The sequence below is a fragment of the Trachurus japonicus genome, chromosome 11, assembly GCF_045865225.1.
Source record: "Trachurus japonicus isolate A0001 chromosome 11, Traja_1.0".
NCBI lineage: Eukaryota > Metazoa > Chordata > Actinopteri > Carangiformes > Carangidae > Trachurus > Trachurus japonicus.
This window is the reverse complement of record NC_140917.1, coordinates 5,390,418-5,417,084: the sequence shown is the minus strand read 5'-3', so window position 1 is coordinate 5,417,084 and position 26,667 is coordinate 5,390,418. Positions and strand designations below refer to the sequence as shown.

Below are 26,667 nucleotides of genomic sequence, written 5' to 3'. Positions count from 1 at the left end.
AGTCCCGAAAAGACTTTTTAATACTTTTTAAGGGTCTTACTTTTCCGAAAATTGATTTATCACCTTTTAATACTTTTCAAGACAAGTAACAAATGTTTGTCCTTTTTTTTCTCTCACCTGTGCTCGCGCCAACACACCTGTCGCCTGCTGTAAAAAAAAAAAAAAAAAAAGCAGACTCATTTGAATCGACGTGCTGTCGCCGGCGCATGCGCAGTGGAGACCGCAGCCAGCGCAGCTTCCTGCCAGATAGTGCTCCCTAACAACAGACAAAGCTTGACACCGTGGATTCCGCTGAAGACGCGTAAACTGAGGCGTTTCTCGCTCCCGCCTTCAATGGTAAGACCGACACCGGAGCTGTGTGTGCACCGGAGGGACCGGAGGGACCGGGGGGGGCTGGAGGGGGCCAGAGGGGGGGGGGCTGTGTCCCGGTAGCTGCCGTTAGCTCTGTGTTAGCTGCTCACACGCTGCCATTTCTCTGCCCCACTCCGATGGCTGCTCGATGGGCTCCGGCTAATCTCTGGAGAGGGGAAACTTTCCTGACGGGGGGCCAGACTAACCACTGGCTGCTGCAGCCGGTTGTTTGTTTATTTGATGCTAAGTAAAGTGAGGTAGCATATTGTGTGCTAAATGGAGAACGAACGGTTGCACTCGTTGTTCTCTATGGGAAACTGTTCATGAAGCTAACAGGCTAACAACATGAGCAAACAAACGGTCCTGCTGCTGCAGAGCTGTGGCAAGGCGCCGTCTAAATGCTGGAGAGAGAGAGAGAGTGTCAGTGTTAGGTTCAGCCATGTCACTCAGTGTTGTAATGTTCACACACACACACACACACACACACACACACACACACATGTCACTTAATGTGCAGGTTTCCTCTCTTATCTCCATCTCTGTGCTTAAATAAACGCCAAACTAACTGCAGCCTCCCAGGAAATAGCCAGTCCGATGTCAGACTTCACCTTCACTGCAAACTGTGCTGGGCTTGGATATTTACTGGAGCACAAACCATCACACCAGAGTGTCCAGCGTCACTTCTGTTCATTTACAAATTTAATTTATAAAATGCATGAAGCCAAAATAAAACCAGAGAACAGTCTGAGGTAGTTTATCGATTAATCGTTTCTTTAAGTGAACATGTCCAATACTTTATCCTCTGAAACATAAATGTGTTCATCCTGGTTGTTGTACATCTGATAATAACGGATTTATTATAGCAGCAACTAAATATTAATAATGAGTCATTACAACCATTTTCTCTATAAATGAATTGATAATAAACAGTGAAAATGTTTGTTTTTTTAGAGACATAATAAAGTTTAAATGTTTCTGGGTACAACATGTGCAGATGGACTGTGGTGTTTACAGCTGTAGAATAATACCACTGCATTTAATTTAATGTATTTACTTGGGTTGAATTTGATCAGTTTTTCTAAATGTCTCACACAATATTGTCTATTTTACTTTTACTCAGTAGCAAAGAGTTTCGTTTTTTAGTTAAATAGATGAGAAGGCGTGTTGTTGTTGTTGTTGTTGTTGTAGAGATTTCCCCCTGAGCCTTTTTGTTAAAGAACCGATCACGTGCAGCTGAAGGATCTCGTATCAGGGCAGCGATGTTCCTCAGGTGACAACAGTCGGTGGCCTGCTGATGATGGGATGTTAAAGACAGTGTGCAGTGACTTTTATAAACCAGTGTGAATGTGTTTGTATAGTTTTAATAATAAGGAATAACGGTCAGTTTCATAGTAATATCATGTTTTTCATAAAGGTCAAAGGTCACACAGGCTTTTAATGCTTTTGATATTTTTGGGAAAAACCAGAAGTCGTTGCAAGTGACTGATTATATCTGGGCTGTTTCTACTTAATCATCGTTATTTCTTGGCTTTATTTCTGGACATTACTATGAAATTAATTGTTATTTCTGGGCTATTTTCTAGACATTATCATGTTATTAACGGGCTGTAAATTAGTTGTACAAGAATGCAGAACAAGGTAAATGTTTCCATGTGTTGGTAAAGGAGGAGCCCGGTGCGGTGTTGGAGGTCAGAAGATCCACTCACCGCTCTGTCGTCTCTAAATCTCTCAGTGGCCTCGTTTCCCTTCAAATGTCACAGGTTTTTTTTAGTTCACTTACATAAATCTTGCATAAACGCACAGAAGCTGCAGGTAAAGCTGAAGGTAAAGGTGTGTTAGTGTGTGTGTGTGTGTTAGTGCTGCAGCTGCAGGAGCAGGTGTGTTGATGTTTTGGTGCTCACTAGGGATGTCACGATTACTTGTTTTCACAATTAATCGCAGTATTAAACGTCACACAATTAATTGATCGTAAAGATTCCTAAATACCGTCACTTTCTGAAAAAGATTATGTCAGAACCGTATCAGCAGATGTGCGCCAAAATAAAGGAAGATGCACAGATACTGGTCCATTTACTTAACACTTAATTGACAGGAATTTAAATATTAGTGTCATTTGTAATTAAAAAAAAAAATAAAAGATTAAAATAAACTTAAATATTTGGTATAGATGACAATTAATTACTTAAATATTTCAAACACTTCCCCCTGGGGATTAATAACTGGTCTTATATTAAAGGGACAACGAGGAGTTTCTATTTGGTTATAAATAAAGTCTCACATTAATGTGGATGAATCTACGTTACCACTTGTTAATGGCTCCATTTTCGATAAATATATCGTTTTGTCTCTATCGTTATTTTGTTATTATTAGTGGTGGGCTCGACCAGCGTTTCTTTACTTTTGGTTTTGTGGCGAGTCATGAGAATAACGCCGCCGAATCGCCGTTTATGGTGGGAACTACGACGGTATGTGATCGTCTTCGAACCTCTGACTTTAATTCTTGATGAATGAAAACATGAGTCTGTCTTACGCCGGTCAAAGAATTTCACGGTGCGGAGGCTCATAAATGTAGTGTGAAAACACTTCGCTTTTCCAAAATTCCTCGTTGTCCCTTTAAATATTTGGTATAGATGACAATTAATTACTTAAATATTTCAAACACTTCCCCCTGGGGATTACTAACTGGTCTTATATTAAGAGGTTTGTAATGTAATTATATTTTGTCCATATTTGATTTTACACATTCATAGTGTTGTGAAATTTATTGATGCATAATAATCGTGATAATCGTAACACCATGATTATTTTTCTGTCAATAATCGCACCAAGAACATCTATAATCGTGACTTCCCTAGCGCTCTCGACTCCCTGACACTCCGGTCCCTTCTTCAGTTTGCCGTCTGACCTATTTTCTCCGTTATGTCAGCTGTATAGAAGCTGCGTCCGTGCAGCCGGGGGGTGTGAGGGAGGGGTGGAGGGGGGGTGGAGGGGGGGGCGAGTCAGCACGAGCGGGAGCCGGTGGTCTAAACCTCTAAACCAGGTTAGATCGTATCTTCACCTATTGATATGACAGCTTGCACCTGAGCACTTAATGCTGCCGGAGAATATGTTTTCATTGAACATGAGTGAGGTCACATGTAAGGTGGCACGCTTCCTTAATCCCACAGTAAACACAGGAGGGGGGGGTGTGAGGGGGGGTGAGGGGGTGTGAGGGGGGGCGACGTCAGCCTCACACTTATCTCACCTGCAGGTCTCGTGCCTGAGTGAAGACCAGGTGTCCCCGTTTCTCCTGCTGCTGCTGCTGCTGCTGACCTGCTGGTCACCTGTGTGATACTAGAGGAGGAGGAGAAAGGGGGGGTTAGTGAGGCGTTTGGAGGCTACATAAGGCTTCGCCCCCCCCCCGTCATTCATCCAGCGGCTGTGTGTCTGTGTGCAGGGTGCAGAGCGACGGGCCGGGACCAGACTGTAGCTGACCGGAGGAGGAGACATGTCGGCTCGCTCTGCTGCAGAGATGGACGACGCTCAGGAGCTGCCGGTGAGTCTCCACCACGCTGGGGGGGGGGGGGGGGGTCAGAGATCAGGTTTTACACTGTAAAGTGGTTTTATTCTTTTTTACTTACTTTTTATTTGTTTCATTTTAGTAACATATTATACATACAGCTCTGGAAAAACTAAAGAGACCACTCCAAAATGTTGTTAATAAATCAGCTTCTCTACATGTTGCTATGGCAGCCATCTTTTCCAGTGTCTATTGAACTCCAACACAAGCTCACCTCGCTCTACTGAGCTGCTCACCTGAACCAAATCATATTTAATGAGGAAGAAAGATTATAAATAAATAAATAAAAAACACTACTGCGATAAAAAATTGGGATTATTCCCTTTTTTTTTTTTTTTTTTAAGTATATTCTTTGGGCTTTTTTGCCTTTATTTGATAGCACAGTGAGATAGACAGGAAAGGGGGAGGCAGAGAGAGGGGGAATGACATGCAGGAAAGGTCTGCCCGACGCGGGACTCGAACCGGGGACGCCTGCGTTGAGGACTGTAGCCTCTACATGGGGCGGCCGCTCTAACCACTGTGCCACGCACCGCCCCTATTCCACCAATTTTGATTTCTAAACTCTTCCTAAGTTTAAAAAGTGTTGTGTTCTTTTAAAATTAATATGAACTTTGCATTATACAAGGTCTGAAAACACCAGAATTTTTTTTGTCATTTTGACCTGTTGCCATTTTCTGAAAATAAATAAATGCTCTAAATGACAATATTTGGAAGAAATTTTGTCAGTAGCTTATAGAATGAAACAAAAGTGTTAATTTTACTCAAACACACAGCTATGAATAGTAAAACCAGGGGAACTGTTCCTTTTTGAAGTGGTCTCTTAATTTTTTCCAGAGCAGTTAACACAGATAACAGCTTGGCCTGGGACGATCAGCGATCTCATCGTGTATTGGTGATTGGAGGGTTGCTAGGTGATTTACTGGATATCAAGATGATTTTGAATAAAACAAAACAAAGCGGCGCTCTACCTGCATTAAGAGACTGTAGAGAAGCCCCGTGTACAAACAGACCTACAGTCGCACGGCGCATCTCTTTGATCCATCGTTCAGTAGAGAAACTGCAAATAAATATTTGTTTTAATGTATTGAAATGTTCACAAGGACTTTCATAAATCTCTACAATGTTGCGGCACCGACGCCTCTGCAGGTTAAAAGTTAACGACGGCGTCTTGAAGTGCAGCAACACGCCGACCCATTAGATCATTAATGCTGATCATAAACTATTAATGTGGCGTTTTTCTTGCTGGCCGCCATGTTGACTGGTAGTGATCGACGTAAGACACCTACCAAGGACCCCCGCCCCTCCCCTTGGTGATTTAATCGTGTATTAATCTAGAGCAGGGGTGTCAAACTCATTTTAGTTCAGGGGCCACAAACAGCGCAATCTGATCTCAAGTGGGCCGGACCAGTAAAATAATAGCATGATACCATATAAATAAAAAGAACATTGAATTGTTCCCTTTGTTTTAGTGCATTATTAACTCATTGAGTGCCATTGACGTCTATGGACGTCAATCAAAATCCAACGCTTGAGTGCCATTGACGTCCATAGACGTCAAATGCAGTTTTCTGCGGCTGGTAAATGGGGACGCTCTCGCGCACACTGTGAGTAATTTTGGGGCTTCTGGGATGTGTAGAACGAAGAAGACTGTAGATCAGAGCAAGAAGTGAAGAGGAAGGAGAAGACGAGCGCGATCGGTACAGAGATAAAAAAGTCGGAAAAAGTTTCTATTTCTAGAGAAAAACGACGGGCAGAGCCTGGAACAAGTGTAACGTGGAGCTGGAGGAAAGCTTAGCTACGGTGCTATTAGCATAGCTCCAGCATGAAGTGATCAGAGGAGGCAGGAAAGGTAAACTCATCTAGATGATCAGCACCGAAACGCCGAAGCGAAAGCGGATCGCGGAGTCAGTTTCACCAGCTGCTGTCTAACCGACGTGACGACGAACCGAGAGATCAGCGCGGTGCGTCGCTGCCGCGGCCGCGTCCAGCACAGAGGCTGAAGACGCCACGACGTCTCCCTCCCTACTTCAGAGACGATGCAGCAGGAGAGAAGGAGGAGAGGGGGGGGATGGAGGGGGAGGGGGAGGGGGGCGTAGGAGAGGCTGAGGGGGCAGCAACCGCTCGTACTTGTTGTATTTTAGTTGTTGTTGTTGTTATGTTTTTTGTGTGTGTGTGTGTGTGTGTGGGGGGGGGGGGGGGGGTGGAGGGTAAAAAAAAAACATGTGAAATGAAAATTTCAGACGTCTTACATGTTTTTGAAGCCAAAATTAAAATGGATAAATCACTGTTTTTCTTGAGAGACTCTCTTTCACAAAAATGCATTTTTCTCAGCTTTCTAGAAAAAAAGTGGTCTTTTTGGTGCAACCAGGCTCTATTCAACTTAAGATAAATCAAGAATGGAACAAGGTACAAACAAATGGTTTTTTTCCCTAGTTATATAGAGAGTCTCCTCTTTCCTTTGAGCTGTTTGGTGTTTTCAGAGTCATAGTACAAAATACTCTCTGGGTCTTGACATATTACTCAGAATGCCCCAAAACGCTGGCACCTGGCACTGACCATTTTATAAAAGGTCTGGCACTCAATGAGTTAAGATGTTTACAGTTAATGAACTATTCTTTTACAAACCAACTTGACATTTCTTGATTAAATGTGCAATTTCAACAATATGCCTCTTACAGTATGTCTTCTATGTAATTTTCACAGTTGGCAAATTCATCCTGAGGGCTGGATTGAACCCTTTGCCGAGCCAGTTTTGGCCCGCGGGCCGCATGTTTGACACCCCTGATCTAGAGCAATGGCAATCCACAATAATAATAATATAATAATAACAATTAAGTAAAACAGTGGAGTCAAACATAAGCACGTCGTACATTAAAATATAAAGATGCTTCTTGAGAATAGGGGAACAACATTTCTTATTAAAGGGTTTTGATCTAGATGAAACCAGTCGACACGTAGCTGAGCCGTTCTCACCAGTTCTCTTCAAAAGTATCAGTCTGGTCCCTTAGTTTGAGTGTAATTCTCTCCATAACATAGATATTATAAATGATATCAATCCACTCAGTAATTGTTGGTTTGTCTTCTAAAAGCCATGTTCTGGTCAAAGCCTTTCTACACTCTCAGAAGGTATTTGTCTCTTTGTAAGTTCAAGTCCACCCAGGTCACACAGGTACATCACTTTGACATTTAAAAACATGTTTCTCTTAAAAACAGCCTCCAGGACTCTGATAATCTCTCTCTAAAATGGAGCCACAGAGGGAACGCTCCTGAAAATATGAAAATAGTTTGCTGCAGTGTTCCCACAGGACCTCCAACAGTCTGATTGTGATAGTTGGTCTTTTGTGGAGAAGAACGAAAGAACGAAAGTCTGGATCGTAGCAAACCATTTAAACATTTAGGTTCCTCTCCTCAATTGATATTTATTTAATCATTTCACCCCATGTTGTCAAAGAGCCAGTTAGTAAAGTGGTTTTAAAACCTGAATACATGGATGTATGTGTGAAGGAAACGCTTCAAGAGAAACCTGATGGTGTGTCTGATGCTGCTGCTCCGGCTGCTCTGAGCTCTGAGCTGATGACATCACACTGTATCGATCACCTAAAAGGAAATGTAGGGAAATCTAATAAAAGCAACGAGAATAGAAACAGAATGTAAAATAAATGAGATAAAAAAAAAAACAGAGAAGATGTTGTGCAGCAGAAAGACCAGAGTGTTTCTGTGGTGAGTGACGTTGGTCGTTCACGCCTGTCAGAGGTCAAGAGGTCAAGTCAACAGTGAAAATATAAAGCCTGTTTGAATTATTTTGTCCTGTTTGGACCAACATGTTCTGAACTAGTGTTGTCACGATACCAACATTTTGGTACCGGTATCGGTACCAACATGTTTTTCGATACTTTTCGGTACTTTTCCAAATAAAAAGAGAATACAAAAAATGTCATTATTGGCTTTATTTTAATAGAAAATCTTAGAACTATAACATATGCATCAGTAAATAATCAGTAAATCAGTAAACAGTTACTGCTGCTGCAGGATTAAATCGAGGGCTTAGAACCAAAAGGGCGTAAGTGACATTTGACAAACTTTACAGGAGAGGCAAAACAAAATTTTGACCAGACTTCAATCAACTGTATTCATTAACCTTAAACCACAACATTGCAACCACAGACATGCTTATATGAATGAGTATTTATGTAATAAACTTATGACATATTAACACAATGAACATGTTCTTAAACATTTTAAAATCAAAAAAATATGTCAAAAACGTCACATACGCCTTTTTGGCACCAAACATTTCCAAGTCTTCTAGGACATATTGGGCGTATCTGCTGAACAATGCATTGAACTGATTGAATAATTAACACTTGAATAGGGTTGGGCATCGTTTAGATTTTAGCGATTCCGATTCCGATTCCGATTCTCTATATCGATTCCGGTTCTAAACGATTCTCGATTCCGATTCTTTGAGGTGCAGGTCAACAGGTCACAACTTATTTCACAGGATATTTTTTTATTTGACAAACTCTTCACACAGGCCATTTTTGCATGCATGCTTGGACTTCAAACATACATCTTACACAGCTTGTAAGACCTCCAAAAGGCCTCCAAAAATAGATTTTGCCAACTATGGTATTCAATTAAAAGGGAGGGTCCCTAACTGTAACTATAAAACTGAAACTTGGCAAGCAGTCTAACATACAAAGAGCTGCAGAACAGGTGAATGTATATGCAACAAAATAAAACAAACACTGGAGCAGTCATGATGACAAATCAAAAACAGTTTTTGTTTAAGAAGATAATCATGTCTGCCTTCTCAGGCTGAGGAGGCCTGTACACTAGTGACGCGCGGTGCGGGTCAAGAAATGTTTACTTTATTTGCGGTGCGGGGCGCGGTGGGGCGGGTCATTAAAAACACTGATGATGAAGTCCAGAGTGTGTTATCAGGGGCGCGCTGATGTTGACGGGAAAAGCCGGCGGAGGTGTGAGGGAACCGGTGAGACGGCGGCTGGGAGCATCAGCAGAGCGGGGTTGCTTTCACTGAGAGGAGAGAGCAGAGCGGGGGGTCTGCTCTCTGCTCTCTCCCTCTCGCAGAGCGGGGAGAGAGAGAGGAGGCGGCGGCTGCGGCTGCTGCACTCGCTGCACTGTGACTCTCCCACTCCTCACGAGCTCCACACTGACAAGCTACCGGCAACACAGCGCCTCTGTCTGCCCTTTCAAAGTAAAAAGCCGCTGTATGACGTTTACTGTAATAGCAGCGGGGAATCGGGGATGGTTGTGAAAATAGATGCGGTGGTGCGGGGCGGGTCAAATTACTTCAAACTAGTGCGAGCGGAGTAAAACAAACAAACTAGTGCGGACATTTAGGAACCGATAAAAAGGATCGAAATGCAAACGGCTTCTTAACGATTCCGGAACCGGACGTTAGGAACCGGTTCCTATTTGGAACCGTTTTTCGGTGCCCAACCCTACACTTGAATAAGTAATTAATTGTCATGTAACTCATTCATTAATTATTTTAAAAGGGTCCTATGTTCCCCGCTGTTGCTGGTCGATGGACTCTCTTTACTTATCTGGACTCTATCCATCTATCTGGCCTGTCTAGCCCTATGGTCTAGCCTCTACCTGGTCTTTTTACTGTACTAAACTTAACCAACTCCTGTCTTTATTGCCTAAACCCAACCAATGGGACAATTACACTTCTCACTCAAAGTCACAACTCAACTTCTCACTCAAAAATAGGCAAAAATCTGCAAAGTCACAACTCCACTGCAGGTATGGGACAAAAAATGGCATGTTGCCCTGGTCTTTTTGGGGAAAAGCGGGGAACATGGGACCCTTTTTCTATGAAAGGGTTCTATGTTGCCCAGTCACACACATAACAGGTACATAGGAGCTGGGGGATGAACCCAGTAAGGCTCTCAAGGCATGATTCTGTCTTACTGTAATCACTCTTGTGAGGGCATACATTCAAAAACAACTCTGACTCATCTTTAACTTCTTTAATATAGGATTCATCAGTTTGTTTCATAATATTCATCAAAATCTTTTCTGCCTCAGACAGTTCCATGTCTGCAGTTTTCTCAGCCATTTTCATTGCTGTTAAAGGGCAACAACTACACTTATGCCCTTCTGGCTCTGAACCAACATGTGGGTCCGACATGTATTTAGATGTATTTATTTAGATGTATTTTTCAGGGCCAGAAGGGCGTAAGTCCACTTACGCCCTTCTGGCTCCAAACATTACTCACATTTTTGAGTTAGGTCTTTATTGTTTTGTTGCTTTATTCAATACAGGATCAACAAGTCATCAAGACCTTTCTTTTGATATATAGAACTCATTTTTGCCCAAAATGTCACTTACGCCCTTTTGGTTCTAACCCCTCGAAATGTCCATCTATATTAATCTTCACTCTTCCTAAATTAAAACATTAGTGGTCTGTTTAAAAATGAATATCAACTTGTTTTCTTTGCATTATTTGAGGTCTGAAAACACTGCATCTTTTTTTGTTATTTTGACCAGTTGTAATTTTTGGGAGAAATTGTTATCAGTAGTAGCCTATATAGAATGAAACACAAACGTTCATTTTACTCAAACACACAACTATTGTTTCCCATACGTAGACCAAATTGATTCCGGTACCGGTCCCATCTAAGCACAGTATAGTACCGTTTTAAATGCGTCAGTACCCCGGTACCAATCTAGTACCGGTATACCGAACAACCCTATTCTGAACTTGTTGCTGCAGTTCACACAGACAGCATCATTGATCATGTGTTAGAACTGGGCTGGACAGATACCAGGATTTCAGTAGTCGATACCAATACCAGTGAATTTCCACGATTCTCGATACTCATTCGATACCAAACAACAAAAAAAAGGGCCCATGTTCTTTTAAATTCACTAAACACACACACACACATCAAACTTTCCTGTATTTCAGCTCCACAGCGTAAAGAGCAGGCAGCAACATGACGTTAGGAGTTCAACAAGAGAACTCAGCCGTTACAATATTCTCTGGTACGATTCTCATAATAGTCCGTGATTTCGTTTTTAAATGACAGATGAGACGGCTGTTTATCTGTCTGATGATTTAAATGACGGTGGTAGGTACCGCTTCTTATTTCAAATGATGGACGAGAGAGAGAGAGAGAGAGAGGAGGGGGTTGGGGGGCTCCAATATTCGCATCTAAAAGACGCTCTCATAAACCGTGTCCACTCTCGCTGCTGCACGCGATGCAAAGACGCTAAATGGGGGTGGGAATCTTTTACTATCTCACAATTAGATTTGATTCTGACTTTTGGAGCTACGATTTGATTCAAAATGGATTTTCGATTCAAAACGATTTGATTCTTAATGATTCCTGCTTCAGTCTGTCGGTGTGCAACGGATCCTCCTGATCTACTCCAGTCTGCTTTGCAAGACAGAATGACTAAAGTGTCTTTTTCACATTTATTGAGTTTTAAACATTAATCCATGCTTAGATGGAATTGATAGAATTGATTGATAGATCCGATACTCACGGACGGTACTGAAAAAAACAAACAAACAGGTACCGATGTATTTTTTGCTGATATCAGACTGTGTGTGTGTGTGTGCAGGCAAAGAAGGCGAAGCTGGATGTGGACGGCGGTCTGGACAAAGAGCCCAGGTTTGTTCTTCTTCTTCTTCCTGCCTGTTTGTGGATGCACCTGTGTGAGTTAGTTTACCTGAGTGTGACTCTGTGGTTTCAGCGAGGTGGGGGGCGAGGCCCAGAGTCCAGAGCAGCAGAACTCGTACTCTGCTCTGTCCACAGCTGCACTCGACCCAGGTGAGTGGACACCTCACACACTCACACACTCACACACTCTCTCACACACACACACACTCACACTGACACTCAGACACCTTCATCCAGTGGTGTAGTCTAATGCAGTGGTTCTCAACTGGTGGGTTGGGACCCAAAAGTGGGTCGCGGACCTGTTCTGGATGGGTCGCGGACAGCTGGTCAAAAAATTTTATGCACATCTGATGTTGGACATGTCTTTTATTTTGAAAAATGACTTATTTTACGTGAACACATGCAGTTGTAATGCTCCTCCTCAGTTTCTTCTTATTTGCTCTGAATGCAAAGATATCAGTTTCTTATTAATGTGGCCTGAATGCAGTGAAAATACCTTGTTTTGTGGGTCTTTATTTTGTGCAATTTATTCACTTTTGTGAATATGCTCTGAATGCAGAGATGCATTAGAAGTCAAATATATCGTTTTGTTGGTCTCCATTTTGTGCAGTTTGATATTATTTTATTCACTTCCGTACATGCAGTTGTCATGATCCTCCTCAGTTTCATTCATGTGCTCTGAAATGCACTTTGCTCAATAAAGAGCTAAATGAGTTTTTAAAGGCTTAAAAAAAAAATTATTGGTTTGAATTCTATAAAAGTGGGTCGCGACTTAATGACCATTGGAAAATGTGGATCCCAGAGTGAGACTAGTTGAGAACCCATGGTCTAATGTTTTGTAGCGGGTAAACTGCTTTTTAGGTGGTAAACTGTTCATACTTGTATCACATAGACCGGTGGTTCTCAGACTTTTTTATATCAAGGACCCAAAATTTACACAAATTAGACCACGGACCCCCATTGGACAAAATCTTGAAGCAAACACCAGAAATACACAAACAATCAATGTCGTTTAAATTAGGCTTAGCTACATTTTTGAAAGATTATAGAGAAATTTCTCTAAAACAGTGGTAAGATTAAAACATTTTTAAAAAGTTGAAGATTTTTTAGAAAAAAGTGGTAACATTTCTAAAAAAAAATAAAATAAAAAGCTTTTTAAAAAATTGAGAAAAGAATTCTAGAAAAGGCGAAAAAGTGCTAAGATTTCGCAAATAATTGTAGAAAAATGTGGTACAATTTCTCTCCCAAAAAAGGGGCAAACAATAATACAAAAAGGGGTAAAAAAAAATGTTTGAAAAAGATAATAAGTAAAAAAGAAAAATTGAGAAGAAACTGGTAAAATCTCTCTCAAAAAAAAGTTGGGGAGCCCCTTGAACCCTGTCAACCTTCCCACTTCTTTGAGAACCATTGACATTTACTTTAGTTAGATAGTTTTGTTGTACTGGGTATACTGAAATACACTGCTCAAAAAAATAAAGGGAACACTTAAACAACACATTGTAACTCCAAGTATATCACACCTGTGTGAAATCAACCTGGGATGATGATTTTGATTTACATTTATCATTTTTATGTTGTTTTGTTCTCAACACACTCTACTATATATTGAATAACGATTTTAAACTGCAATATTTCATTAATTGAGATCTAAGATGTGTTGTTTAAGTGTTCCCTTTATTTTTTTGAGCAGTGTATTTATGCATTTTCAGTGGCTATACTGAGTAAACCTGAGTATCACATAGACTACACCACTGGCTGGAGGGTATTTACAGGTGTGTGATTGGCTGCAGGTGAGGAGGAGCAGGCGGAGCTGGACAGAGCAGCAGCTCCTCAGGCCTGTGGTGGCGACGCCCTCAACTCCTACACTCATCCAGGTACAAAACACAACCTCAACACCTGGTTTTAATGTTCACACGAGCTGTCAGAGTGTCCGACTAAAGCTGTGTTTTCTGTTTCCAGACACGACAGGCTCGTCCGAGTTCAGCCAGCAGGTGTATCAGAGCAGCAGGTGAGTGACCAGCAGCACACAGTCCATCACGTTTAGGTTAAAGCAAGGTATCCGCGGGGTCTTGAAAAGTATTAAATGGTGATAAATCAATTTTGGGAAAATTAAGACCCTTAAAAAGTATTAAAAAGTCTTTTCACAACATTATAAAGTCTTAAATGTTGAAGGTCTTTTTTCTGAATTAGCTGTTCAAGAGTTTGAGTCCTAAAAAACATTGTAAAAGTGTGTGAATTTATTCATTTTATTAAAAAACAAAGATGAAACGGTACATAAATAAGAAAAGAAGATTGTTGTTTTTGTTTTTTGAGAGTGGAGCAATGTTTTTTTTTATAAACTCTGCCTATGATTTATTATCCTTGAATTATGTTGTATCATAGTGGTCTATAGTCTTTATCACAAACTGTTAAGTTGAAAGTGTCACTGATGTAAATGGTTACAGCTTGAAGTGGTGGTGAGGTATTGAAAAATATTGAGAAGGTCTTGAAAAAGTCTTAAAAAGGTATTAAAATTAACTTCAAGATTCCTGTATATACCCTGTAAAGGAACTTGAGGCAGGATCAAGGAATAAAACTCATTGGCTCTGCACTCTTCCGAAAACGGCGGAGCAAATTTCCTTACAGGCGTTGTTTGGATAAACTGACCACGGATGAATTGATCGGCTCATTGTAAAACTATTTATTTATTTATTGAAGTAAATGTGGTGATTTTTGTACGTACAGAGCCCCGAGGCTGCGCTGCTCTTCTGTCCAACACACACACGCCTGAAGCTTCACTTTTCATTCAAATAAACTAATGCGACTGCCACAATTGTTAGATTTCATCAACGAGACCAGCATTTATCTCCTAAAAATAATTTAACCAGCCGGCGGTAAACCTCTACAAACCTGTGGGTAAAGTTACTCGGCTCGTTCCCCCCCCCCCCGGGACGAGGACGGAGGTTGGCCGGGCCATGAGCTCAGCTCACCGGCTGCAGCCTCGTGTGTGGCTCTGCACTGCTCCAAAAACGTCAGAGCAAATCTACTTACAGGCGTTATTAGTTAGTTAGTGAACTATGAGGATGCTAGTGAACCTTCTGCTATATGTTTACTAGGGGTGGGAGAAAAAATCGATTCATATAAATATCGCGATATCCTTTTTGACAATTTTTAAATCGATTTTTTTTTTTTTTTAAATATTGTGCAATGTGCATTTGTTAGCCTTTTTTACATACAGAGAGTACAGGCTTTGAAAAGGGTTTAAGTTCACTTTATAATGGAATATGTTAATTTATAGGCTCCTACAGTATTTGTGTGCAGATAAATGTTAAAAATGCAGACTAAAAATCGAGAGAATCTGCAATATCGTAGAATCGCAATTTAAATCGAATCGCCATCCAAAAAATCGTAGAAGAATGGAAAGCATATCGTCCCAGCCCTAATGTTTTTTGTTTTTTTTTTAGTATATTTTTTTGGCTTTTTTGCCTTTTATTTGATCGTACATAGTGATATAGACAGGAAAGGGGGAGGCAGAGAGAGGGGGAATGACATGCAGGAAAGGTATGCCCGACGCGGGATTCGAACCGGGGACGCCTGCGTTGAGGACTGTAGCCTCTACATGGGGTGGCCGCTTTAACCACTGCGCCACGCACCGCCCCCTCCCAGCCCTAATGTTTACTGATGTATATTTATCTGGTTGTGTCTCCTCAGTCCGGCGGTGACGTCCTACACCGGCCCGGTGTCCTTCCCTCCTCTGGCCCAGTCCACCGTGTACTCGTCCTTCCCTCAGACGGGTCAGACCTACGGCCTCCCGCCCTTCGGTCAGTCTCCCCCTCCTCCTCCTCCTCCTCCTCCCACCACCCCCTTCCCCCCTTCCTCCCTTCCTCCTGCTCCTCCTCTTCCTCTTCTGTCCGCTCACTAAAACCAGCATCACTCCTTTGTCCATGTGCTTCACTGAGCTTTGCTGCTGTGGAACCAGTTTGCTTTGACCTGAGCTGAAACACACAAACACAATCACACACACCTAGACTGAAGGACATGACCCCTGACCTCTGACCTCTGACCTCTTGACCTTTCCTCACGCCTCTCGCCGTCTCTTTCATCCTCTGCTTCCATTGCTCTCTTTTATCTTCAGGTGCTATGTGGCCAGGCATAAAAACAGAGACAGGGCTGCCTGAGGCGCCCTCTGGTGGCCAGCCTGGGTTTCTCAGCTTCAGCTCCACATACACCTCGGCCCCGCCCGGCCCGCTGCACTACTCATACCCGAGCCAAGGCAAGCTGCTGTCACCGCCACGCTGTCACTCAGCCTCACTTCCTGTCTGTCCTCGGCCGCCTCAGGCCGCGTCCACACAGCTACGTCTTCTTTAGCTCCTCGTCCACACGGACTCACCTGGACACACACATGGTCACATGGCCACCACAAAACACAAGGCTAAGCTTTCAGAATAAAACACAGGGTTAGAGTTTTCAGAATAAAAAAACACACCCAGAGTTTTCAGAATAAAACACACACCCAGAGTTTTCAGAATAAAACACACGCCCAGAGTTTTCAGAATAAAACACAAGGCTAGAATTTTAAGAATAAAACACAAGGCTGGAGTTTTCAGAATAAAACATATGCCCAGAGTTTTCAGAATAAAACACAGGGCTAGAGTTTTCAAAATAAAACACAGGGCTAGAGTTTTCAGAATAAAATACACACCCAGAGTTTTCGGAATAAAACACAAGGCTAGAGTTTTCAGAATAAAACATACGCCCACAGTTTTTAGAATAAAACACAAGGCTAAAGTTTTCAGAATAAAACACAAGGCTAAAGTTTTCAGAATAAAACACAAGGCTAGAGTTTTCAAAATAAAACACAAGGCTAGTGTTTCCAGAATAAAACACAAGGCTAAAGTTTTCAGAATAAAACACAAGGCTAGAGTTTTCAGAATAAAACACAAGGCTAAAGTTTTCAGAATAAAACACAAGGCTAGAGTTTTCAAAATAAAACACAAGGCTAGTGTTTCCAGAATAAAACACAAGGCTAAAGTTTTCAGAATAAAACACAAGGCTAGAGTTTTCAGAATAAAACACAAGGCTAGTGTTTCCAGAATAAAACACAAGGCTAAAGTTTTCAGAATAAAACACAAGGCTAGAGTTTTCAGAATAAAACACAAGGCTAAAGTTTTCAGAATAAAACACAAGGCTAGAGTTTTCAAAATAAAACACAAGGCTAGTGTTTCCAGAATAAAACACAAGGCTAAAGTTTTCAGAATAAAACACAAGGCTAGAGTTTTCAGAATAAAACACAAGGCTAGAGTTTTCAGAATAAAACACAGGGCTAAAGTTTTCAGAATAAAACACAGGGCTAAAGTTTTCAGAATAAAACACAAGGCTAAAGTTTTCAGAATAAAACACAAGGCTAGAGTTTTCAAAATAAAACATACGCCCAGAGTTTTCAGAATAAAACACAAGGCCAAAGTTTTCAGAATAAAACACAAGGCTAGAGTTTTCATGATAAAACACAAGGCTAGAGTTTTCATGATAAAACACAAGGCTAGAGTTTTCATGATAAAACATACTTTCAGAGTTTTCAGAATAAAACATATGCCCAGAGTTTTCAGAATAAAACACAAGGCCAAAGTTTTCAGAATAAAACACAAGGCTAGAGTTTTCATGATAAAACACAAGGCTAGAGTTTTCATGATAAAACACAAGGCTAGAGTTTTCATGATAAAACACAAGGCTAGAGTTTTCATGATAAAACATACTTTCAGAGTTTTCAGAATAAAACACAAGGCTAGAGTTTTCAGAATAAAACACAGGGCTAGAGTTTTCAAAATAAAACACACGCCCAGAGTTTTCGGAGTAAAACACAAGGCTAGAGTTTTCAGAATAAAACACAGGGCTAGAGTTTTCAAAATAAAACACACGCCCAGAGTTTTCAGAATAAAACACAAGGCTAGAGTTTTCAGAATAAAACACAAGGCTAGAGTTTTCAGAATAAAACACAGGGCTAGAGTTTTCAAAATAAAACATACGCCCAGAGTTTTCATGATAAAACACACTTCCAGAGTTTTCAGAATAAAACATATGCCCAGAGTATTCAAAATAAAACACACGCTCAGAGTTTTCAGAATAAAACACACGCCCAGAGTTTTCAAAATAAAACATACGCCCAGAGTTTTCAGAATAAAACACAGGGCTAGTGTTTTCAGAATAAAACACAGGTCTAGAGTTTTCAAAATAAAACATACTTCCAGAGTTTTCAGAATAAAACATATGCCCAGAGTTTTCAAAATAAAACATACGCTCAGAGTTTTCAGAATAAAACACAGGGCTAGAGTTTTTAGAATAAAACACAAGGCTAGAGTTTTCATGATAAAACATACGCCCAGAGTTTTCAGAATAAAACACAAGGCTAGAGTTTTCAGAATAAAACATACGCCCAGAGTTTTCATGATAAAACATACTTCCAGAGTTTTCAGAATAAAACACATGCCCAGAGTTTTCAGAATAAAACACATGCCCAGAGTTTTCAGAATAAAACACAGGGCTAGAGTTTTCAGAATAAAATACACACCCAGAGTTTTCGGAATAAAACACAAGGCTAGAGTTTTCATGATAAAACATACTTCCAGAGTTTTCAGAATAAAACATATGCCCAGAGTTTTCAAAATAAAACATACGCTCAGAGTTTTCAGAATAAAACACAGGGCTAGAGTTTTCAAAATAAAACATACGCCCAGAGTTTTTAGAATAAAACACAAGGCTAGAGTTTTCAAAATAAAACATACGCCCAGAGTTTTCATGATAAAACACACTTCCAGAGTTTTCAGAATAAAACATATGCCCAGAGTATTCAAAATAAAACACACGCTCAGAGTTTTCAGAATAAAACACACGCCCAGAGTTTTCAAAATAAAACATACGCCCAGAGTTTTCAGAATAAAACACAGGGTTAGAGTTTTCAAAATAAAACACACGCCCAGAGTTTTCGGAGTAAAACACAAGGCTAGAGTTTTCAGAATAAAACAAACGCCCAGAGTTTTCAGAATAAAACACAACCATACATTTTTCATAATAAAACACAGGGCCAGAGTTTTCAGAATAAAAGCCCTCTCAGCGTTCAGACAGAGCTGTAAATGAACAGATTCAGAGTTTCAGACCTTTAACGTTGTCGTGTGGACGTGGCCTCAGTCTTTGTGAAGAAGTTCCTCCTTTTTCCTCTGAAGCTGTTTCTCATGAGTTGTTTCTGTCTCCAGGTTCAAGTTTCACCACCTCCAGTGTGTACTCCAACATCCCCACGGCAACCGCTACGACCACGGCCTCCACCACCGCCACTCACCAGGTAACTACGCCTTACCAGGTACAACTACACACTGACCAGAAATGTCTACTGGAGGTAAATAAGGTTCTTCTTCCTCTTTCCTCCTGCAGGAGTTCAGCAGCTTCAACTCTCTGGGTCAGAGTCATTTCTCTCAGTACTACACTTTGCCCCCCAGCTACGTCCCCACCGGCCTCCCCAGCGGTGACGAGCAGGCGGCCGGTGTGGGCGGGGCCAGTGTGGGTGTGACCGGAGTGGGCGTGGCCGGATACTCGTCTGTGAAGTCGGAGGGGGCGGCTTCAGCTGGACTTCCTCCCAGAGGTGAGGTCACACTCAGACGGCTGTGTTGGCTGCTAACAGAGGCTAATGGAGCTAACAGCGCTAACAGAGGCTAACAGAGCTAATGGAGGCTTACAGAGCTAGGAAGGCTAATAAAGGGTTAAAAGAGGGTAACGAAGGCTAATAAAGGGTTAGAAGACGGTAGCGAAGGCTAATGAAGGGTTAAAAGAGGGTAACAAAGGCTAACAGGGCTAACGAAGGCTAACAGAGCTAAGGGAGGCTAATAAAGGGTTAGAAGACGGTAGCGAAGGCTAACAGAGCTAAAGAAGGGTTGAAAGTGGGTAACAGAGGCTAATGAAGGGTTAAAAGAGGGTAACGGAGGCTAACAGAGCTAACGGGGGTTAATGAAGGGTTTAAAGAGGGTAACAAAGGCTAACAGGGATAACGGAAGCTAACAGAGGCTAACAGAGCTAATGAAGTGTTAGAAGAGGGTAACGAGGGCTAACGGAGCTAACAAAGGCTAATGCAGGGGTAAAAGAGGCTAACAAAGCTAACGGACGCTAACAGAGCTAACGGGGGCAAATGAAGGGTTAGAAGAGGGTAATGGAGGCTAACAGAGCTAACAGGGCTAACGAAGGCTAACCTCACCTCACACCTGTGTCCTCTGTCCTGTGTTCAGATGCGTCGCCCCCTGAAAACGTCCCGGCGGGAGCAGCTCTTCCCCCCGGCGTGGCGCCCCCCTCTGGAGCCCGAGAGCAGGACGAGGTCGGACGCAGGAACTCGGTGGGAAAAGCTAAAGGGAAGGGGAAGAAGTCTGAAGGCTCCACCCCCTCGGACACCGACCTGGAGGTGACTCACCTGACCGACCGTAGCACTAGCATTAGCATTAGCTGCTAACCGGCTAGCCTGCTCCGCCCAGTGAGTGATGATGTCACTGTGTCGTCTGTTGGTTTCAGAGAATCTTTCTGTGGGATCTGGACGAGACCATCATCATCTTCCACTCGCTGCTCACCGGCTCCTACGCACAGAAGTTTGGCAAGGTGTGTGTCTGTGTGTGTGTAGATGTGTGTATGTAGTAGGGGTGTACCCGAACCCAAATACGTATTCAGAAGTACACGAATAATGCTTTGATACGGAATAGTTTTGCTGTCCGAAGTTTCTCCTCATTATAAAGAAACGTTTGGATCAGCAGCAGCAACATAACCAGGTGATTCTGGTTCACACTCCAACACAGTAGGTGGCGCTAGTGCACCTTAACGTTGCTGCGCCGCCATAGAAGCACAACACGAGTAGACGCCAAACACCAGCAGGCAACACTGTTTCATTTGTGTCTAGTTCACGTTAGGGTTGCTAAGGAACAGCAACTCCCTGCATGCATTGCATTACAGTAGACAGGAAGTGCTCACCGATACTTCCAGGGTCACCGTTCAACAACTTAGCATTTTTCTCATAGACAATAATGGGAAAAGAAGCTAGCGGCTATAAAACGGTGGATAATTTTTTTTGAGTGTCACAACCCCCGCGAAACGACTCGTTTCTCTACCAGAATTTGATCCATTCAGTCCGATTACGTTTGGAAAGTCTAGAAGAGCCGCACCATTACATTATTTTATTCCCGTTCTAGTTAGCACAGAGCTAAAGCGGAAGTTAGCCGGCTAGCTCGGCTGAAGTCAGTGCACCTACTTCCGGTTTCTTCTTGAATCCGAATCCGAAGTTTTTTTTAAAAGCCCAAATACGAAAACGAATCCGGATAGTGCACTGGCTGTACACCCCTAGTATGTAGGTGTGTGTGTGTCTGCAGCTGTCAGTGTGACCTCGGTGTGTGTGTGTGTGTGTGTGTGTGTCTGCACCAGGACCCGGCGACGGTGCTGAACCTGGGTCTGCAGATGGAGGAGCTGATCTTTGAACTGGCCGACACTCACCTGTTCTTCAACGACCTGGAGGTGAGTGAGGTCACGGTGTGGGCGGAGCTTCAGGCGGCTGGTGACTCGGCTGTAACACCTGTTGTGTCTCCCGGCAGGAGTGTGACCAGGTGCACGTGGAGGACGTGGCCTCCGACGACAACGGACAGGACCTGGGGTGAGGTCACAGTGACATCACTTCCTGTCAACACACATGTTAAAGGGATAGTTCAACATTTTGGCAAATTGGCCCATTGCCATAATTGCTATAGTCATAGCAGTAGGTTCGTTACCTTTAATTGCAGGTGTAAGATATTTTTAGTACAGCGGAGCGCAGCAGCAGGCTGCTCAGAGCTACGCTATGGAGGCTAAGGGAATTTCTTGGTTTCCCTCATTAAACTCATCAAATACAAAATCCCAAAACTCCACAGCGCTTTTGTAGACAAGTTGTGAGCTGCACAACCACCACGCTATGAGATAATGACGGAACGATACGAAACGGAGCCGTTTTCGAGGTAAATTCATACAAAACCGCTGATGCGCGTTGCGTTCAGGGACAGTTTTTCAGCAAGCAGTCTCCGTATTTACCCTGTATTTACCTCGAAAACGGCTCCGTTTCGTATCGTTCCGTCATTATCTCATAGCGTGGTGGTTGTGCAGGTCACAACTTGTCTACAAAAGCGCTGTGGAGTTTTGGGATGTTGAATTTGATGAGTTTAATGGGGGAAACCAAGAAATTCCCTTAGCCTCCATAGCGTAGCTCTGAGCAGCCAGCTGCTGCGCTCCGCTGTACTGAAAATAGCTTACACCTACAATTAAAGGTAATGAACCTACTGCTATGACTATAGCAATTATGGCAATGGGCCAATTTGCCAAAATGTTGAACTATCCCTTTAACGAATGTCTGTTCCTCCTGTCACTCACACACATGCGCACACACACACACACACACACACACACTGGACACACGTGTGTTTCTCTCCTCAGTAACTACAACTTCCTGGCCGACGGCTTCAGCGGCCCCAGCGGAGGGGGCGGGGCCTCGGGGGCCACCGCCGGCGTCCAGGGCGGCGTGGAGTGGATGCGCAAGCTGGCGTTTCGCTACCGACGACTAAAGGAGATTTACAACAGCTACAAGGGGAACGTAGGCAGTGAGTAGACCAGACCAGACCAGATCAAACCAAACCAGACCAGATCAAACCAGACCAGACCAAACCAGACCAGATCAATCCAGACCAAACCAGACCAGACCAGACCAGATCAAACCAGACCAGACCAGATCAAACCAAACCAAACCAGACCAGACCAGATCAAACCAGACCAGACCAGATCAAACCAAACCAGACCAGACCAGACCAGACCAGATCAAACCAGACCAGACCAGATCAAACCAGACCAGACCAGATCAAACCAAACCAGATCAAACCAGACCAGACCGGACCAGACCAGACCGGACCAGACCAGATCAAACCAAACCAGACCGGACAGGACCAGACCAGACCAGATCAAACCAAACCAAACCAGACCAGATCAAACCAAACCAAACCAGACCGGACAGGACCAGACCAGACCAGACCAGATCAAACCAAACCAGACCAGACCAGACCAGACCAGACCAGACCAGACCAGATCAAACCAAACCAGACCAGACCAGACCAGACCAGATCAAACCAAACCAGATCAGACCAGACCAGACCAGATCAAACCAAACCAGACCAGACCAGACCAGACCAGACCAGATCAAACCAGACCAGACCAGATCAAACCAGACCAGACCTGTCTGTCTGGTGTCGTTGTGTTTACATCAGTGTTTTTCAACCTTAGGGTCGGGGCCCCATGTAGGGTCGCCTGAAATGTCTAATAATTGATTAAAAAAATTACTGATAAATATATTCTTTTAACTAATTATTATTCTTTTTAAAATTATGATTAGAAACACCACACACAATCTTAAACAGCTGTATTCTATACTTTCACTTTCTCAAATATAAATTGAATTCAAATAAAATGCAACATATAAAAATATCGGAGTTGACACATGATTGACGGCCGTGATCACATGACTGCTCGTGATCGTGAGGTTGCCAGTAATGTGTGATGTCAGACCACTGGTTCACATGAAGCTCTGCTGACGTCACAGGAGGAACTGGCTCCGTGGTCAGAAACCTGTTCCTGTTGGGGAACTAGTTCACACACAGGGTGTAGAGGACAGGGAGGAAGTGGAGGAGTTCAAACACAGCAGACTGGACGTTGACCTGTAGTCAAACCTGCAGCTGGTCGTCTGTAGGTTAAACCAGCTGCTGCTGCTGAGCGTATAGCACATATAACCCCACTTCTGTTCTCTCTGCAACATCCTGATGTTTGTTAATTAAAGGATAATTTCAGTTTTTTACAACCTGGACCTTATTTCTAGCATAAACTACGATCATTTCCTCACCCAGATAACTTTGGTGTCATTACAAGTCGTTGTGATGAAATGATCTCCAGCCGAGAGCAGCGTATATCCGTATAATGGAGTCTACAGGGCAGCAGAATGCACACGTTTGTTTTAACACATTATCTGCAGAGAAACTCCTTCATTTCACCAATGTTTAGTTCTGATAGGCTAGTGCTATTCCCCTCTGAGTCCGGGGTTAGCTGTTATCACCGTTCCCAGACCAGTCAGAGATGAAACCTGGATGAAAACTAGAGCAATGGAGCAGTTTCCTGCTGCACTGGGAGACTTCACATCTTCTCTTCTAACTCATCTTTTCTCCCAGGGTTAGGACCTGAGACTAACGTTGTTTTGTGTGTGTGTGTGTCTGTGTGTGTGTGTCTGTCTGTGTGTGTGTCAGGCCTGCTGAACCCCATGAAGAGGGATCTGCTGGTTCGTCTCCAGTCGGAGATCGAAGGCGTCACAGACTCGTGGCTCAGCACGGCTCTGAAGTCTCTGCTGCTCATCCAGTCCAGGTCGCCACGGCAACACACTGGAACATCATTGTTGTTTATTGTTTATTGTTTATTGAGGATCCCCATTAGCCGACGCACAAACGCCAGGCTAGTCTTCCTGGGGTCCTTTTCAAAAGTTCAAAATAAAATAATAATACACAGATCCAGTTACAATAAAAAGAAAGAAAAAAGGGAAAGAAAGAGAAAGTTCTCAAAATGATAACATGAAAGATTAACTCTTAAGTCTAAAAAGTGACTTTACATGTTTCTTAAATGCTTTTTTACTGGGAATAGTCCTAATATTTAAATGAAGAGTATTCCATAACGAAATGCCTCTATATACAACAGTGCTTTTCATTGAATTAGTTCTTGGTCGTGGTAATGCAAGTAGACCTTAAGTTGAAGCTCTGGTACTGTAGTGGTGAACATCAGCATTATAACCAATCTGATTAAAAAGATCTGTAGGATACTTATTATGAATAATGTTTCGAATAAATAACTAAATAAATAATGTGTGTGTGTGTGTGTTCAGGGGGAAGTGCATGAACGTGCTGGTCACCACCACTCAGCTGGTTCCAGCTCTGGCCAAGGTTCTGCTCTACGGCCTCGGAGACGTCTTCCCCATCGAGAACATCTACAGCGCCACCAAGATCGGTCAGGGGCCGCTGATGACATCACTCTGACATCACTGTGACCTCACTGCTGCTGCTGCTGCTGCTGATGATGAAGGTGTCTCTGTCTGTGTCTCTGCAGGGAAGGAGAGCTGCTTCGAGAGGATCGTCTCTCGCTTCGGGAAGAAGGTGACGTACGTGGTGATCGGAGACGGACGGGACGAAGAGTTCGCCGCCAAACAGGTCAGACACACATTTCATATAGGCTACTGCAATAGACCTTTTCAGAGAGTATCCACCTTTTTCCGAACGTCAAAAACGTAGCCTGTTTTGCCGGTTTTGCTCTTCCGGTGGAATTTTATGTTTGCGTTTCCATGGTTTCAGTAGTCGCAGTAAATGCATGGATTTTTTTTTTTTTTTTTTTCAATGAAAATCTGTAAAACGCATGGATCATCACACCAGCTTTTAACAATGGATACCACACAAATTGACATCCGTGTTAAAAGCCGGCGTTAATAGATCCATGCATTTACCGCAACTATGACAACGACTGAAAACCATGGAAACGTAACCGTACAATTCCACCAAACCGGCAAAACCGGCTTCCGGGTTTGCCCATAGATGACGTTCGGAAACTTGTGGATAAACAAAGACAGGTGTTACCAAGGATACGAATTAAGGCTCCATTCCATTCAGGCTAAACAGAGGCTGTGTTCGAAATCATCCACTCACTCACTCACTCCCTATCCACTACATCATGTATATGATATAGTGCACTACATCATGTACACGATGTAGGGAACGATGGGAGGAGAATTCGGACACTAGACGGTAATTTTCTGGACGTGGTTGCGTCAGCTGATGCGCCAGGTGTTGCTGTGACGGAAGCAGACGCGCCGAGAATCATGTAAACAAACCATGGATGTATGAAACAAACCGGACACATAATAAATAAAATAAGAAAAACCGGACACTTGCGGGAACATTTTAGGATGTGATTCTGTGTGGTTGTGTTACTCGGACAATAAACTGTTGAAATATCGGAAGTTTGGTTTGGTAAACTGCTGTTGTGTGTCCCGACCGTGAGCCGTTAGCGGCTCTGTGGCTATGCTCTGTGGCTATTAGCTTAGCTCGTCAGATCGTATTTAATACATATTCTACTACAGTTTTTTAATTCGATTGATTTAATGCTGCCTGTTAATGTTCGGATGCTGCTGCCCAACTCCTGCTCCTCAGACGAGGCAAACGGAGCGAAGGCAAATACGTCTGAGGAGTTTTTTTGGTAAATTGCCTAAATAAATCGTAGCTAACATGCTAATTAGCTTCCTCTTCTTCTCTGGCAAAACACGACAGCATTGCATTGTGGGATAGGGGAGTAGAAAGTAGTGTACATCGCTTGTTCACTCAATTTCGCGGTGCATTGTGGGTGTTTTGTCATCCACTACATAGTGGATGAAATTAATCGCGGAGAATTCGAACAACACTACAAAATGGCGAACACACTATATAGTGCACTACATCCGTGATAGGGGGTGATTTCGAACACAGCCAGAGTCAGGGTGCTGCTGGCTCATTAGAAAAAGCTCTGCTACACTAAATGGAATGGAGCCTTAATTCGTATCCTTGGTAACACCTGTATTTGTTTATACTCTCTGAAAAGGTCTATATTACACAAAATATATGCATTAAAACTTCAACAAATAACGTAACATTTTTAAATTCTAACCGTCTAAGACGAGGGCCGCCATGTTTTGTTGTTGTCGTGACGTCAAGTCGGAAAGTCGGAGCTCTGATATGATACCCGAGTTTCCGACCTGTAATTTCCGAGTTCGCCGCCGTTCAATTCATTTTTTACAACTTGGAGCTCGTTTTTTCTGACTTCCGAGTTGTTTTGAACGCAGCATGAATCCTCTCTAACACTCTGCCCCCCCCCCCCCCCCCCCCCCCCCCCCGCAGCACAACATGCCTTTCTGGAGGATCTCCACCCACGGTGACCTGGTGTCGCTGCATCAGGCCTTGGAGCTGGACTTCTTGTAGAGCTGCTCATTGGAGGGAAGGTGTCGCCATGGTCGCCATGGTCGTCATGGTGAT

The 26,667-nt window shown here is 42.9% G+C and overlaps 1 protein-coding gene across 5 annotated transcripts; it reads left to right on the top strand.

The window, feature by feature from the left end:
• The first annotated feature begins 226 nt into the window (after window positions 1-226).
• Window positions 227-26,667, top strand: eya3 (EYA transcriptional coactivator and phosphatase 3). Of its 5 annotated transcripts, none has more exons than XM_085790782.1 (19): window positions 227-336; window positions 3,788-3,886; window positions 11,511-11,560; window positions 11,643-11,719; window positions 13,360-13,443; window positions 13,529-13,577; window positions 15,260-15,369; window positions 15,684-15,821; window positions 18,796-18,881; window positions 18,971-19,178; window positions 19,816-19,985; window positions 20,093-20,176; window positions 20,990-21,079; window positions 21,157-21,215; window positions 22,025-22,188; window positions 23,872-23,986; window positions 24,498-24,619; window positions 24,719-24,819; window positions 26,533-26,667. In XM_085790782.1, the coding sequence occupies exons 2-19, from the start codon at window positions 3,839-3,841 to the stop codon at window positions 26,611-26,613; spliced, it is 1,836 nt and encodes a 611-aa protein (XP_085646908.1). In that variant the 5' UTR covers window positions 227-336; window positions 3,788-3,838; the 3' UTR covers window positions 26,614-26,667. The 5 variants fall into 5 exon arrangements, with proteins under 5 accessions (XP_085646908.1, XP_085646910.1, XP_085646911.1 ...); XM_085790783.1 differs by having other exon boundaries at window positions 240-336; window positions 11,511-11,564; XM_085790784.1 differs by lacking the exon at window positions 13,360-13,443.

What these genes read in the sequence shown, in the direction of transcription:
- eya3 (XM_085790782.1), top strand. Translation starts at nt 3,839, where the DNA reads ATGTCGGCTCGCTCTGCTGCAGAGATGGACGACGCTCAGGAGCTGCCG. An exon ending in CTACTCATACCCGAGCCAAG is followed by an intron (nt 15,822 to 18,795) that starts GCAAGCTGCTGT and finishes TTCTGTCTCCAG; the next exon opens with GTTCAAGTTTCACCACCTCC. An exon ending in CTGCTGCTCATCCAGTCCAG is followed by an intron (nt 23,987 to 24,497) that starts GTCGCCACGGCA and finishes GTGTGTGTTCAG; the next exon opens with GGGGAAGTGCATGAACGTGC.